The sequence below is a fragment of the Antechinus flavipes genome, chromosome 6 (genome assembly GCF_016432865.1).
Source record: "Antechinus flavipes isolate AdamAnt ecotype Samford, QLD, Australia chromosome 6, AdamAnt_v2, whole genome shotgun sequence".
Lineage (NCBI taxonomy): Eukaryota > Metazoa > Chordata > Mammalia > Dasyuromorphia > Dasyuridae > Antechinus > Antechinus flavipes.
The window spans coordinates 261,305,443-261,321,766 of record NC_067403.1 but is presented as its reverse complement, the minus strand read 5'-3'; the positions used below and the strand labels follow the sequence as shown (position 1 = coordinate 261,321,766).

Here is a 16,324-nt window from a genome sequence, read left to right as displayed (position 1 = left end):
AATTTACTGTGCTTTAACTGAGGGAAAAAAGGCAGGCAGAGCAATTATGATATCAAACAAAGTTGTGGCTAAAATAGATTCATTTTAAAAAGTTAAATGGAGTAACTATATTTTGATATGAGATACCATCTATACTGAACTATATACACCAAATACAATGAAAAGTGATTTTTTTTTATTTAAATTTTATTTTATTTAATAATAACTTTGTATTGACAGAATCCATGCCAGGGTAATTTTTTACAACATTATCCCTTGCACTCACTTATGTTTTGATTTTTCCCCTCCCTTCCTCCACCTCCCCCCCCCCCAAGATGGCAAGCAGTCCTATATATGTTAAATATGTTGCAGTATCTCCTAGATACAATACATATTTGCAGAACCGAACAGTTCTCCTGTTGCACAGGGAAAATTGGATTCAGAAGGTAAAAATAACTCGGGAAGAAAATCAAAAATGCAAATAGTTCACATTCGTTTCCCAGTGTTCCTTCTTTGGGTATAGCTGTTTCTGTCCATCATTTATCCATTGAAACTCAGTTAGGTCTCTTTGTCATAGAAATCAACTTCCATCAGAATACATCCTCATACAATATCATTGTCGAAGTGTATAATGATCTCCTGGTTCTACTCATCTCACTTAGCATCAGTCCATGTAGGTCTCTCCAAGCCTCTCTGTATTCATCCTGCTGGTCATTCCTTACAGAGCAATAATATTCCATAACATTCATATACCACAATTTACCCAGCCATTCTCCAGTTGATGGGCATCCATTCATTTTCCAGTTTCTAGCCCTACAAACAGGGCTGCTACAAACATTTTGGCACATATAGGTCCCTTTCCTTTTTTTAGTATCTCTTTGGGGTATAAGCCCAATAGAAACACTGCTGGATCAAAGGATATGCACATTTTGATAACTTTTTGGGCATAATTCCAGATTGCTCTCCAGAATGGCTGGATTCGTTCACAACTCCACCAACAATGCACCAGTGTCCCCGCTTTCCCGCATCCCCTACAACATTCATCATTATTTTTTCCTGTCATCTTAGCCAATCTGACAGGTGTGTAATGATATCTCAGAGTTGTCTTAATTTGCATTTCTCTGATCAATAGTGATTTGGAACACTCTTTCATGTGAGTAGTAATAGTTTCAATTTCATCATCTGAAAATTGTCTGTTCATATCCTTTGACCATTTATCAATTGGAGAAGGGCTTGATTTTTTATAAATTTGAGTCAGTTCTCTATATATTTTGGAAATGAGGCTGAAAAGTGATTTTTATTTTATTTTTTAATAATAACTTTTTATTTTCAAAACACTTGAAAAGACAGCTTTTAACAATCACCTTTGCAAAGCCTTGTGTACCAAAGTTTTATTCTTCTCTTTCTCTCACTCCTTTCCCTAGACAACAAGTAATTAATAAATATTAAACACATGCCATTCTAGAAACTTTTGAAAAGTTAACAAATTATTGGTGGAGATAGATATTAATACTTTAATAATATGAGTCTTCAATCTTCAGTATTGTGACTGCTAAATCTAACCAGAAGAAAATAAGAACAACGTTAAGGAAATGGATAGAATTTTAAATAAGCTAGATATGATAGTTATCTTGAAAGAATTGAAAAGAAATAAATAAACCATTTTCCTCTCAGCACTTTATGCTATCTCTGCAAAGATTCACCATCTATCAGGATATGAAATTTCATAGTTAAAATCTGGAATATTTAAAGTATTTTTTTCAGATCACAATGTAATAAGAGACCATTTAATAAGAGACCACAAAAACATTGATTAAAAGCTAATTGGCAATGAAACCACCTAATCTTAAAGTATGAGTGGGTTAAAAAAAAAGAAATTAAAAAACAATAACTTGATTAAAGAAAATACCATTAATGAAACAACATGTAAAAATTTATGGGATACAGGCAAAGCCAGAATCACAGGAAAATGTATATCCTTAAATATTTGGATCAGTAAAATAGAGAAAGAACAGACCAGTGAATTGGATATGCAATTAAAACTGGAAAAAGAAAAAATCGAAAGTCCCCAATCAAATTAGCCAATTATTTACCTATTTTAATTCTAAAAAAAGAGGATTCACTAACATTAAAAATAAAAGTGTTAAGCTACCACTAACGAAGATGAAATGAAATCAGTTATAAGGAGCTATTTTGTCCACTTATATATGTCTATAAATTTATTAATTTAAGTGAAGTGGAAGCATATTTACAAAAATATAAATTGTCTAGATTAGAAATAGAAATAGAATAGGTACATAAACATATTTTATTTATGTGTGTATGTATGTATAAATATTTTTTTTATTTTTCCAAATACATGCAAAGATAATTCTTAACACTCACCTTTCACAAATTTTTCTCCCACTCCCTCCATCCCCCAAATAGCAAGCCATCTGATATAGGTTCAACGTGTGCAAATTCCTCCAAACATACTTCCCCATGTATCATGCTGCATGCTGCATCCAGATCAAAAGGGAGGAACAAAGTGTTGAGAAAGAAAAAAAGCAAACAAACAAAAACAACAAATATGTAGAAATACTATGTTTTAATCCAGAACTAGCATCTATAATTCTGTCTCTGGAAGCAGATGGCATTTTCCATCACAATACATTGGAATTTCCTTGAATCATCACACTGTTTAAAAGAGTTAAGTCTATCACAATGGATCATCATATAATTTTGATGTTACTGTGCACAAAGTTGTCTTGTTCCTGCTCACTTTACCCATTAGTATTCCATGCAAGTCTTTCTAGCCTGCTCATCATTTCCGATAGTTCAATTATACTTCATCACATTCATATATCACAACCTATTTAGGTGTTCTCTGACTGAGCATCCAGTCAATCTCCAGTTCCTTGCCACTACAAAAAGGGAAGATACAAAAATTTCTGTACATGTGGGTCCCCTTTCTACCTCCATGATCTTCATAGGCTATAGATCCAGTAGAGATATTGCTGGATTAAAGGGCATGTACAGTTCTATAGTCCCTTGAGCATAGTTCTAAATTGCTCTCCAAAATGGCTGGACCAATTCGCAATCCCACTAACAATACACCAATGTTCCAGTCCTCCTCCATCCCCTCCAACATTAATCACTATCTTTTCCTGCCATCTTAGCCAATCTGAAAGATATGAAGTATCTCTGATACTCAGAGATAGTACTTCAGAGTTGTCTGTAATTTGCATTTCTTTAATCAACAGTGATTAAGAATGTTTTTTTTCACATTATTACAAATGGCCTTAATTTCTTCATCTGAAAATTGTGTTTCTATCCTTTGATCATTTATGAGTGGGAGAATGGCTTGTTTTCTTACAAATTTGAAGCAATTCTCTCTGTATATAATAGAAATGAGGCTTTTCTCAGAAACACTTGCTGGTTTTCCTCAGCTTTCCAACGTGGTTGTGTTGGTTTTTTATTTGTGCAAAACCTTTTTAATTTAATGTAATCAAAATTATTCATTTTGCCTTTCATGATGCTCTCTAGTTATTCTTTGGCCATAAATTCCTTCTTTCTCTACAGATTTGAGAGGTAGACTATTTGTTGTTCTCATAATTTGCTTATGGTATCATCCTTTATGTCTAAATCATGAACTCATTTTAAACTGATCTTAGTATTGGGTGCCATGCATACACCTATTTTAGAAAAAGAAATTGAACAGGCCACAAATGAACTTCTAGAGGGAAAAAAGCCATCTGTAGGCAGATTAATAAGTGAATTTTATCTAACATTTAAAATTAACTAATTCTAATATTAAAAAATTAGTTTAGAATAATAGGCAAAGCTGGGATCCAACCTATTAAAAATAAATTATTATTAAAATATATTTTTATATTTTTAGTATTAAAAATACTAGTATTAGTATTAAATAAATAATTGAATGGATTTTTAAAAAATAAATAAAGTAAAAAAAAAACTATTAAAAATAAATAAGATATGGATACCCACCCTCACAAAGTAAAAACAGAGGAAGAAAAATATAGATTAATTTCATTAATGAATATGGAGGCAACAATACTAAATAAAATATTGGCTAAAAATTATAACAATATATTACAAAGATTATACTTTATGACCAGTTGGACTTTGTATCAGAAATACAGGTTTTTTATTTTTTAACCTAAAGAACATTATCAATATGATCGATTATATAAATAATAAAAGTATTAAAATATCATGTGTTCACCCTATTCTGTGTCTAGACAAGTTAAATATGGGATTAAAAAGGACTGAGGAAAGAGTATGGTCATTACCACTGGAGAAATCAAATGGAGGATGAATGATTTTTTCAAGATATTCCACAGGAAATTGTTATTCATTCTCTCTCTCTTTCTCTCTCTCTCTCTCTCTCTCTCTCTCTCTCTCTCTCTCTCTCTCTCTCTCTCTCTCTCTCTCTCTTTGTGTGTGTGTTTCTCTTCATTTACTCTTCAGGACAGGGATAGTGACCATATGTTGTGGAAATCTTCCTCTGGGCTGTTGACCCATGAACTCTTGGACCTTAGTCCCTAGTAAAGAAGCCACAGCAAGCTATGGAGCTCCAGAGTACACAGATCATTGATTGGGCCTGGAATTAGGAAGATCTGAGTTCAAATCCAGTCTCAGATACTTATTTGTTTTGGGAACCTGAGCAAGTCATTGGGCCTTTACCTGCCTCAGTTTCCTCTAGTGTAAGATGGGTATCTGGAGAACACATACCCCCCTAGTGTATTGTAAGGATTTAATGAGATATTTTGAAGAGCTTTGTACAATTTCTGGTATGCTTTTGTTGTTCAGTCATATGACCCTATCTGAGGTTTTCTGGGTAAAGATACTATAAAGGTTTGCCATTTCTCTTGATCATTCATTTTACAGATGGAGAAACTGAGGCAGAGTTGAGTGACTTGTGCAGTTTCTCAGCCGGCCTCTGGGCTCTGACCTAGATGGTGTGACTACTATCTTTTGTTTCTCAGACTAGATGTGACCTGAGTTCTTCCCATTCCAGGCCTTGGAGTTCTGTCCTTTTTGGATATCCAGCTGCCTGGCATACAAAAGGCACCTAATAAATGTTCATCACCTAGAGTTCACACCCTAGGTACCAATATAAGAAATGTCAGGGAAATCCTGATTTTCCTTTGAGGGAGAGGGAGCTGCTAGTGGGTCTGGGGCAGGCGACTCCTTTCAAGGGCTGCTGTGTCTGAACATCTTGTTCTTAGCTCAGAGTGTAGTCTCTGCATTGCTGGTGTTGGGGGTGTTTGTTGTCCCACCTCCTAACTCCTGCTCGTCCCCAAGGGCCCTCTGGAGCACCCCCCTGAGAGGCTCCCTCCTCCTATTCCCTAGCCTGCCCACGAAGAAGTAAATGAGGGGGTTCACGCTGCTGTTTACAAAGGCCAGGAGGTCATAGGGCCAATAAGGCTTGAAACTTATGTTGAAGTGAAAAGACATGCAATCTCACACCTCCATGGGCAGGCCGCAGAGCAGGAACACGAGGACAGTGAGCGGCACCAGGAGGTAGAGCCTGGGGGGCCGCCGGCGCCGGGAGTTGCAGCAGAGTCAGGCTGGACACGCACAGGACGCAGGTGAGGAGGAGGAACTACATACCCTGGATGGCGATGAAGACGAAACGGTGAGGAGATAAATATTGCCAAAAGACAAAAGAGAGCAGCCAGACCATCCAGGTCAGAGCTCAGAGCCCGGTGCAGACCGAGACGTGTGCTTGGGGCAGCGACATCGACACCATATGGGGAAGAGCGGGGAGAGACAGCGCTCGGTGCTGATCACGGCCAGGAGGCTCATGCCCGCAGTGTAGGACATGAATTTGAAGTTCGACAGTATTTCACATGTTAAATTATCAAAAACATATACAAAAAATGTAGGTATGTATCTAAGAAAGGAGAAACAAAGGAACAAGGCGTCGGCCGCCGCCAGGTTGAGGATGTAGACGGAGAAAGGGGTCCTCCAGGAGCGGAAGCCCAGGAGCGGAAGCCCAGGAGCCACACGACTGCGCTGTTTCCCACCAGCCCATGGGGGGCAATGATCAGAGAGAGGATGTGAACCCAGTTATCAATGTCAAATCTTCCAAATGAACTCTCATTTTCACTATGCTCCATTGAATTGTGAAACTCATTTACCCGATGTTCGGGCGGAGTCACAGTCATGTTGGGGGGTTTGCGCTCCATGACGCCCTGCTCTTCTCAGACATCCTGGGGACACAGAGACGTAGAAGGACATCAGGGGGTTTCCCGGCCATTTATGCCTCTCTCCTTTCAAGCCTCCTCTTCCTCACTGCCTCTTTCTAGGATGTCCCTAGGGGGTGCCACAGTGCATACAGCTATGGGTCTAGGGAAAAAAATTAATTATAATCTTGTCTTGGAAACTTATTACTGAGAAAAATCATTATTTCATGGATATTAATAACTAATTATTCAATTAGGATTAAGACTTTACCTTCCCATTTCCTCCTTTAGAAACTAGCCCACTGTAGATTATTCACTCAGTCTCTGAAGGACATTGTAGGTGGTGTCAGAAGTATCTAGGGGGTGCTGAATGTCAGAGTCAGGTCTCAGGGGTTTTCCGAGAGATCCAGTAGTTGGATTTCATGGCATGGAGTCTGGAAGAAACACCTCTCACAAATGGATTAAAATTGCAAGGACAAAATATAAGAAAAAAGAAAAGAATAAATGAAAGTGGCGTCAGTATGGGGATTACTAGAGACATAACTAGGAACCTCACCCAGAGAAAGACTGGGAGGAAGTTGAGGTTATCATGAATATCTTTTATCCAAACAGTTTTCCTGTTTGAATATTTTCCCCGAATTCCTGCTTTTGTTTCCTCAAAGGAATAGGGACAATGTGTAGAACAGTGTGGCCTTAAGGGAGTAGGATCTGTTTTAACAAAAACTTTTCAGTCACACAAGACAAAGCTTTTACTTTTACAAGTGTTAAGAAAAATTAAAAGCAGTTTGAAACCCTGCCAGAGAACATAGGTACAAAATCCACCTGCCAATCCTCTCCTAAGTATGTATCCCTCCTCTGGATAGACCTCAGGGTGGGAGGGTTTAACAGTCTTTTCAGAATTTACTTTCCTGGGAGCTATAACTAGGGAATGTAGGAGTCAGTTGTTGGGGAAGGAAAAGTGCCATGGTCAGGGACAAATAAGCAGTAGCACAAGAGGCTGAATTTGCAAGCCTGTGTCTCTTGGGCTGAAGTGAATCCTGCTTCTGGTGTCCTCTACAAGTCATATCAGAAACTTCTCCAGGTCCATGCACAGCTTGCAGTAATTGGTCCCCTGCACACTTACTGGGTATGCTTGTTTGGCTGTCAACATAAATAAATCCCCTTTCTTTCCATTTAGGCCCATGAGCATGCAAACATGAAAGGCATATTAGGAGTTGGAATGGAGGTTCACTCTCATTCCTGCCCCAAACCCAGCAATTTCACAAAGTAGGGTCTGAAGTCTGCTTCCCTTTGCCTGTCCAACCCCAGAAATCCCAGTCATGTCCCTGGGGTCAAATCCTCCCCACAAAATCTACCCATGGCTGCTGCCCTCCCCTGGCTTAGCCCACCACAGCACTCTGCTTTGTGATGTCTGTCCCTTCCCCCATGCCACATGATATCTCTCCTAACTCCACTAGGCTTCTCAACCCCACTTCTCCTCCTTAGAGTTAATCCTTTAGGAGCTAAGTTCTTTTCAGGATTTGGCCTGTCAGCTTAGGACATGTCCCTTTCTCCTGGCAAATGGCAAGTTTCACTAGGAGCTTGCCCTGTCCATCATAAATCTACCTTTTGCCACAGACAAGGGCCAATGTGAATTCTTTACATGATGACCCCAACCCCCAATTTGGTGTCCATCATCATGTAGTGCCTGCTGAACCCACATCATACCTAACAATTTTAGATTTCAATGTTATTACAATAAGCATTTTTAATAATTTAATTTAATTAGCAATGTCACAATTTTCACAAGTGACAGCCAAATAAGACATAGCATAGCCTATCACAAAAATGGAAAGGAATCTCATGTAATTTACAATCCTTTCTAATTTTAACATATAAACTAATTTAAAAAGAGTTATTTTAAAAATCAGTACTTTACTTTGTGATATTTTAATTAGATGTTCAGCCCCTAAATGAGATGTTTTGAACAGCTTAGTACAGCCTGGTATAGTCTTCTTGTTCAGTCATATGACCCTATCTGGGCTTATCTGGACAAAGATACTTGAGAGCTTTGCATTTCTTTTTACAGATAAGGAAATTGAGGCAGAGTTGAGTGACTTGTGCAGGGTTATACAGCTACATTCTTAGACTAGATGTGACCTCACGTCTTCCCATTCCAGCCTTGGAGTTCTGTTCTTTTTGTTTATCCAGCTGCCTGGTATACAACAGGCACCTAATAAATGTTCATTGCCTAAAGTTCACATCTTAGGTATCCACATAAATAATGGAAGGGAAATCCTGATTTTCCTCCCAGGGAGGGGGGAGCTGCTATTGGGTCTGGGGCAGGGGGCTCATTTCACAGGCTGCTGTGTCTGAACATCTTCTTCTTAGGCTCCGAGTGTAGTCTCCTGGCTGCTGGTGTGGGGAGTGCTTGTTGTCCCACCTCCTAACTCCTGCTCATGCCCAAGGGCCCTCTGGAGCACCACCCTGAGAGGCTCCCTCCTCCTGTTCCCTAGTCTGCCCACGAAGAAGTAAATGAGGGGGTTCACGCTGCTGTTCACACAGGCCAGGAGGTCACAGAGCCAATAAGGTATGAAAAGTTTGTGGAAGTGGAAATATAGGACAACCACGACCCCCCGGGGCAGGCCGCAGAGCAGGAACACCAGGACCGTGAGCAGCACCAGGAGGTAGAGCCTGGGGGGCCGCCGGCGCCGGGAGCTGCACTGGACCCTCAGCAGCAGAGTCAGGCTGGACACACACAGGATGCAGGTGAGGAGGAGGAACCACGCACCCTGGATGGTGAAGTTGAAAAAGCTACGATAAAAACAATACGTAAATACAAGAGACGGTAGCCCGAACACCCCGGCCAGAGCCCAGATCCCGGCGCAGACCGCGGCCGACGTGTGCTTGGGGCGGCGACATCGGTACCAGACGGGGAAGAGCACGGAGAGACAGCGCTCGGTGCTGATCGCCGCCAGGAGGCTCATGCCGGTAGTGTAGAAAATGAATTTGAAGTCTGACAGTATTTCCCACGTTAAATCGAAAACGCTAGAAAGTGCAAGTGTGGATCTAAGAAAGGAGCTACAAAGGAAGAGGGCGTCGGCCGCCGCCAGGTTGAGGATGTAGACCGAGAAGGGGTTCCTCCGGATGCGGAAGCCCAGGAGCCACAGGACGGCGCCGTTCCCAACCAGCCCAAGCGGGGCAATGAGCAGAGAGAGGATCCGCATCCGGTCATAAAAATTAAGGCTTCCAGATGAACTACTATTCTGCATTGAATTGTCAGAACCAAATCCTGCATATCCAGGCGTGGGGAACACAGTCATATTGGCGGGTCCGCGCTCCATGACGCCCTGCTCCTCTCGGACACCCTGGGGACACAGAGACATAGAAGGACATCAGGGAGTTTCCCGCCACTTATACCTCTCTCTACCTTCAAGGCTCCTCTTTTTCACTGCCTCTTTCTGGGATGCCCTTAGGGGGCGCCACATGCATAGAGGTGTGAGTCTAGGGAAAAAATGAATTCTAATCTTGTCTTGGAAACTTAGCAAAATCATTATTTCACGGATATTACTAACTAATTATTCAATTAGGGTTAAGACTTCCCCTTCCTATTTCCTCCTTCAGAAACCAGTCCCTAGTAGGTTATTCCTTGGTCTCTAAAGGACATTCCCGATACATGAATTTGCTCCAGTCCTTGAGGTACATGATTTTTCATCAGGAAAGAGAAGTTTATGTAGATATTATGACCCGATCACTGTTCGTGGTTCATTGGCTGGGGAGAAATGGATGCTTTTCAGAAATTAGGCAAGGACCCACACTTAACACCGTATACCAAAATCAGATCAAAATGGGTCCATGCTCTAGGCCTAAAGAACGAGATTATAAATAAATTAGAGGAACATAGGACAGTTTATCTCTCAGACTTGTGGAAGAGAAAGAAATTTGTGACCAAAGATGAACTAGAGACCATTACTGATCACAAAATAGAAAATTTTGATTACATCAAATTAAAAAGCCTTTGTACAAACAAAACTAATGCAAACAAGATTAGAAGGGAAGCAACAAACTGGGAAAACATCTTCACAGTTAAAGGTTCTGATAAAAGCCTCATTTCCAAAATATATAGAGAACTGACTCAAATTTATAAGAAATCAAGCCATTCTCCAATTGATAAATGGTCAAAGGATATGAACAGACAATTTTCAGAGGATGAAATTGAAACTATTACCACTCATATGAAAGAGTGTTCCAAATCATTATTGATCAGAGAAATGCAAATTAAGACAACTCTGAGATACCACTACACACCTGTCAGATTGGCTAAGATGACAGGAAAAAATAATGATGAATGTTGGAGGGGATGTGGGAAAACTGGGACACTAATGCATTGTTGGTGGAGTTGTGAATGAATCCAGCCATTCTGGAGAGCAATCTGGAATTATGCCCAGATTAAAGGGAATTCCCTTTAATTGGATTTAAATCCAATTATATTGTGCATACCCTTTAATCCAGCAGTGTCACTTCTGCGCTTATATCTCAAAGAGATACTAAAGAAGGGAAAGGGACCTGTATATGCCAAAATGTTTGTGGCAGCCCTGTTTGTAGTGGTTAGAAACTGCAAAATGAATGGATGCCCATCAGTTGGAGAGTAGCTGAATAAATTGTGGTGTATGAACGTTATAGAATATTATTGTTCTGTAAGAAATGACCAGCAGGATGAACACAGAGAGACTTGGAGAGACTTGCATGAACTGATGCTAAGTGAAATGAGCAGGACCAGGAGATCATTATACACTTCAACAACGATACTGTATGAGGATGTATTCTGATGGAAGTGGATTTCTTTGACAAAGAGACCTAACTCGGTTTCAATTGATCAATGATGGACAGAAGCAGCTACACCCAAAGAAAGAACACTGGGAAATGAATGTAAACTGTTTGCATTTTTGTTTTTCTTCCCGGGTTATTTTTACCTCCTGAATCCAATTCTCCCTGTGCAACAAAAGAACTGTTCGGTTCTGCAAACATATATTGTATCTAGGATATACTGCAACATAGTTAACATATATAGGACTGCTTGCCATCTGGGGGAGGGGGTGGAGGGAGGAAGGGGAAAAATCAGAACAGAAGCGAGTGCAAGGGCTAATGTTGTAAAAAAATTACCCTGGCATGGGTTCTGTCAATAAAAAGTTATTATAAAATAAATTTTTAAAAAAGAAAAAAAAAGAAATCAAAAAAAGAAATGGATGCCTTTGTCCAGATACCTGGAGGCAGTTAAGTTCCTCATGCCCTCAGCAGGTGGAAAGGAAAGCTCTTGTCCAGCTCTTGGTTCACCTCCTCAAATTGTAGGTTTCCACTCTCAGTGGAATTGTTGGTTTCCACCCTCAGGTATAGCCTCCTTTCTAAAGACTTTTAAAGAATTCAATGCTCTCCAGAGGTATTTTTGGCTTCCAGCCAAGATCCTGATCTCAAGGTTTTATTTCCTAACCCATCATTAAAAAACTGATTATTACCCCCAAATTGTCTCCAGGACTTGTCATTACTTCCATTGGCTGTGTAACCCTGGACGTATTATTCAACATTTGTGTCCCTCGGGTTCCAAATGAGACCAAAAATAGCAGGAACCTCACAGAAATCTTTAGATCCAATGAGGCAGTATTTGTGGTGTGCCTAACATTGTGCCTAGGACACGAGTAGGTCATTAGAAAAAGCTGGTTTCATTTTCGCCTTTGCATCTCCCTCTTGTCCTGATGTGACAGAGAGATATAGAAATGAGTCTTTTTGAGAAGATTGGGGGTACATGCATTTCACCTTTCTTCTCTGACCACACTCAAATTCACCCTTTGTTTCCCTCTCTCTTCTCTTTCTTTAGTATATGGGGGTTTGGCTTCCTTCTACTAATGTGGACAGGTCTAAGGCTGGGCTGGACCACTTAGTTTAAAACAATGGACATTAGTTTATTCACTTGCTGGATGTATGCATGGATTTTTTGTTTCCTTACTCTTTGATAGGTTAATAAATTCATCCATTCAACTATTTATTTACATTTTAAATTATTTATCACTAACTTTTCCTTGCACATAATTTATATTATGGTATATGGTGTCCTCCACAGAAAATCAATATTTTAAAATCAAAGTGAATGGTATTAGTGAAGATTCCTTAGAGTCTATAGGGTCAAACCTTCGATCTAGTTTTCAGGAAGTCACATCACCTCCAGGAAGTAGACAGCATTGTTGACTATTGATCAATGGTTACTTCCTTTTCAGTCCATCCAATGTATTTAAAAATCAACAGGAAAGAGGACCTGTACCCTTGTTTTTTCTGCTATATAATTCATTGTCTTTTTCTGTCATGTGCCATACCTCATGCTGGACTGTTCAGTTGATGTGTTTGAACCTCTTCTTGCAATGATGGAATAAATGCTTTCTATTTGTATCTGAAGATCATGGAACCAGTCACCCCGGTCTTTGGCAGGTTCTGTCCAGTAACTGCCTGGGAAGAATCTGGGTGCCCCTGGCACCCCCCAATATAGTGATGTGAATTGAGAAAGCCAAGCAGTCTTTTGGTGAGCCCACCGTTCTCTGTTTCAGTTGTAGATGTGTGTTAGCTACCTAATTTATGGCAAATTATTTTATCTCTGCCCAATTTTTAACTTGTAAAGAGTGAAATGGACAAATGACTGGCCTCCTCTCCCCTCCCTCAGTTTTAGGTTAAAGGGCCTGGGGCTGGCAGAGAAATGTCTGCTCAGCTAGAATTAAAAGGAGGTATTTTGTACTTCAAAATGCCTGCTCTATATTGAGGGGTATCTGTTCGATAACCCTGACCTATAAACTAGGTTAAACATCTGCCATTGTATCTTTTGTCCTGTAAAGTCAAGTCACTGTTTAATGTCAAAATGTGCCAGCAAGGGTGAACAAGAATGCTTCTAAGGCTGTCCCTACTTCAGTTGGGCACGGAAACATGCCAGAATCCTACTGGAGGTCCTTCCTGGCCATGTAGGCATCTAGGCAGGTAAGAAATAAATTTATGTTTAAATTATGAATTACTATGACCGTCTTGAATTTTATTGTCTGGGCTATTTCAAGAGAACTAGTAATGGTTGTTGTGAAGGTCACATGATTGCAAAAGTGCTTAGCATGGAACAAATTCTATATGAAACTGCTATATTGTATATGATTGTTTCATATTTAATAACTATGTGGGTTTTTAGATGTGACCAACATGCAATGTCAATGTAAAGAGTAATGATATATTTTTTTATGTGTACAGTAATTTGGAAAGAAATTTAACCAAATTAAGCCCTTCCCAGGACTAGAAGGATAGTACATAGAGGAAAGAGAGTCTCTTTCTCTTTCTTCCCCCTTCCCTCCTTTCCTGACTGCACCAGGGATATTTGGACAAAGGGATGAGAGGGAGGGAAAGAAAACACATTCACTGAGTTCAGTGAAATTTGTTATTTGAGATAGGATAGTAAAAGCAGTTTTAAAGGAGCTTTAATCAAAGCCCAATAAAGAGATATGTAAATTGTAATTTCTTTGCACTAATTGTTTTAACAGAAGATTTTAAGAGTTTGTAAACTTTTAAGAAAACAAAAAAGCAGTTAGATGCTATCTTGACAACCCTGGTAACAAAAGTCCTGCTTTTGAGTTATTAAGAGTCAGACTTCTAAGGGCCCTTTCAGCTAAAAAAACAAAAACAAAAACAAAACTGACATCTTCACCCTTTCTTGGACCACAAAAGAGAAAGTGTTTGTGTGAACTGGGAAATAACCAAATGGCAATTCAGTTTGTCTGGAACTTTTAATTAGACTTTAGAGAATCTCATGAACAAAGTGAAGTGAAGTTTAAAATCTGTTCTAAGTTTTAAGAATGGTCTTGTTTTCTTGAAGAAAAGAAATGAAGGGGGATCTTCTATTTACCAGAGAAGTCATTAGAGATCTTAATGTTAGGAAATGTTTCTTGATAGCAAGCCTTGTTTTTCTGTTAGGATCTTGTAACCATTCATCTTTGTTCTATCTTTGGGTTAAAATAAGAAGACTAATTCCTCTTCCAGGTGATAAGATTTTTCAAGAAGAGCATCTTGATGGCACAGGGAATAGATTACCAGCTCTGGACTCAGGAGGACCTGAGTTCCAATCTGCCCCCAGACATTTAACATTTAATAGGTGTGTGAATCTGAACAAGCCACATAACCACAATTGTCTTGCCAAAATAATAATTGATCGATTTTTAAATACTAAAGTAGAGCCCTTCTGCACAATACCCAATTAAAGCTACATCTTGAGCATAGAATTCCTATCAACAATAATGTGTGAAAAAAAAAATTAAGAGAGACAGTTGGAATGGATGACATATCATTGTGATGAGGTTTAGAGTGGTTTAGATTCCTGGTACTCTAGAGATTAGTGGCTATGAGAGAGTTATTAAGAATCCCCATTAAATCGGCCACAGGTTTCAGGAGTGAAAGAATTCCCTCATTCCCAAGTATTAGTTACAAAATGAAAGTTTATTGTTAGATAGAAATCAGTTTACCCAGAGACTGACTTCTATGGTGGCAGATCTATGGAAAATACAGTTTTACACTAAGAATGCTGTTCTCAGTGGACAGAAAGTCCTGGCAGCAAAGAGGGCTGGCAAGGTCCATTTGCAAAGACTTTAGTTGATAGAAGCTTATTATATTGGGTATCTTAGTGGGGTTGGGAAGTCCCAGCAGATCAGAATCAGTGGGGGCTGGGCAGCCCAAGCAAGTCAGAATGGGGGCTGGGACAAGCCTGGATCTCCTATTGGAATTCAAAGGGATGCTTTTGACTAGGAGTTGTAATTGAATCAAAGGCCCTGGCATCATGAAGAGACAACTTGTCTGGGGAGGACATGCTTCAGCCAGGAGGGGCTGGGAATCTGAAAGGAATCACAGCTCAATAGGAAATACAGTTTCTTAAAGGGACCACAACTCTCTTCAATAAGACTTTAAGTTTTTCATCAGAAAGTTATCTGTGTATATCCTTTGATCATTTATCATTTGGGGAATGACTTGTGTTGTTTCAGTTTGACACAGTTCTTTATATATTTTAGAAATGAGGCCTTTATTATAAACACTGGTTGTAAAATTTCCCCCAGCTTTGTTCTTCTCTTTTAATTTTGTTTGTGTTGGTTTTGTTTGTGCAAAAAGTTTTTAATAAAATATACTTTTTGCACTTCAATTGTCCATTTTGCATTTCATGATGTTCTCTAGTTTTTCTTTGGCTACAGCTTCCTCTTGAATGGAATATCTTAGTTATGGGAAGGCTTTACTGAGGTCCCTGCTCATTCTGACCTTTTATACTTCTCAGAAGACAAAGTGTTTAGAGGGAAACTGTTTCCTGGAGTAAGCAAAAGGAGTAGAAACTAGAGAAATATCTTGTTTGTTCACCTGATTATAGATCAGTTTTAAAAAGCCCTAACTTCAGATTATTCATTTTTTGTGTCTGTAGGTCTGAAGGTATCTCTTTCACCTCCCTGCTAAACTAATTTCTCTAATCAGATACAGTCAGACCAGGAAGGGATGGTGGAAGCATAGACCACAAAGTTAAAAATGAAATAGGAATTTTTGTTGAGATTTTAAAAAGGAGAAAGAAAGGGCAGGTAAATTTACTTTTCTATCTATGATCCCCTTAGAGTTGCTCCAGAGACTCCAGCCCTCTATCAAATACTATATTCCCAAAAGGTGACAGGGGACACCTGCCCTTCTCTCTTCTCCCATTCCCATCGGGGACAGGAGGAACAATGTTCCAAAGACAATGAATATCAATTTCTTGAGTGACTGACCTGGAGATGATGCTCTTTTCTCTGGTCTTGAAACTGTCTGCAGGATCTTCTGCTCTGAAACTGAGGCTACAGTAAGTGATGTCAAGAGTTTGGAGAAGTCTTTATAGTTTCCTGTGCAGCAGGATTTCCTAGTCAGGGCACAGAATTATTGGAAAATAGTCCCTTGTGGAAGATAATCTCAGCATTTTCCCCCAATGCTGATCATGTTTCTTTTCCTCTGATGCCTTGTGATCTAGCTGCTTCCACCCCATAGGACCAATGAGATTAATGCTCCAAAATCTCACACCAATTTTCTTTTTGCTATTTTTTAAATTTATGGAATAAAACAGGCATTTACATAACATAAAACAGTAAAAAGACAATTGTACA

The 16,324-nt window shown here is 39.5% G+C and overlaps 1 protein-coding gene and 1 pseudogene across 1 annotated transcript; both read right to left on the bottom strand.

Annotated features, from left to right (window-relative positions):
• Nucleotides 1–4,418: 4,418 nt before the first annotated feature.
• Nucleotides 4,419–7,798, bottom strand: LOC127540234 (mas-related G-protein coupled receptor member X4-like; annotated as a pseudogene).
• Nucleotides 7,799–7,891: 93 nt separating this feature from the next.
• On the bottom strand, nt 7,892–16,079 carry LOC127540236 (mas-related G-protein coupled receptor member X4-like). Its single transcript, XM_051964842.1, has 2 exons — nt 15,956–16,079; nt 7,892–9,517 (listed from the first exon to the last, which is right to left on the bottom strand). The coding sequence occupies exon 2, from the start codon at nt 9,491–9,493 to the stop codon at nt 8,537–8,539; it is 957 nt and encodes a 318-aa protein (XP_051820802.1). The 5' UTR covers nt 9,494–9,517; nt 15,956–16,079; the 3' UTR covers nt 7,892–8,536.
• Between the last annotated feature and the right edge of the window lie 245 nt (nt 16,080–16,324).

Excerpts from the sequence above, each read along its gene's own strand:
- LOC127540236 (XM_051964842.1), bottom strand. The coding sequence starts at position 9,493 with ATGGAGCGCGGACCCGCCAATATGACTGTGTTCCCCACGCCTGGATAT.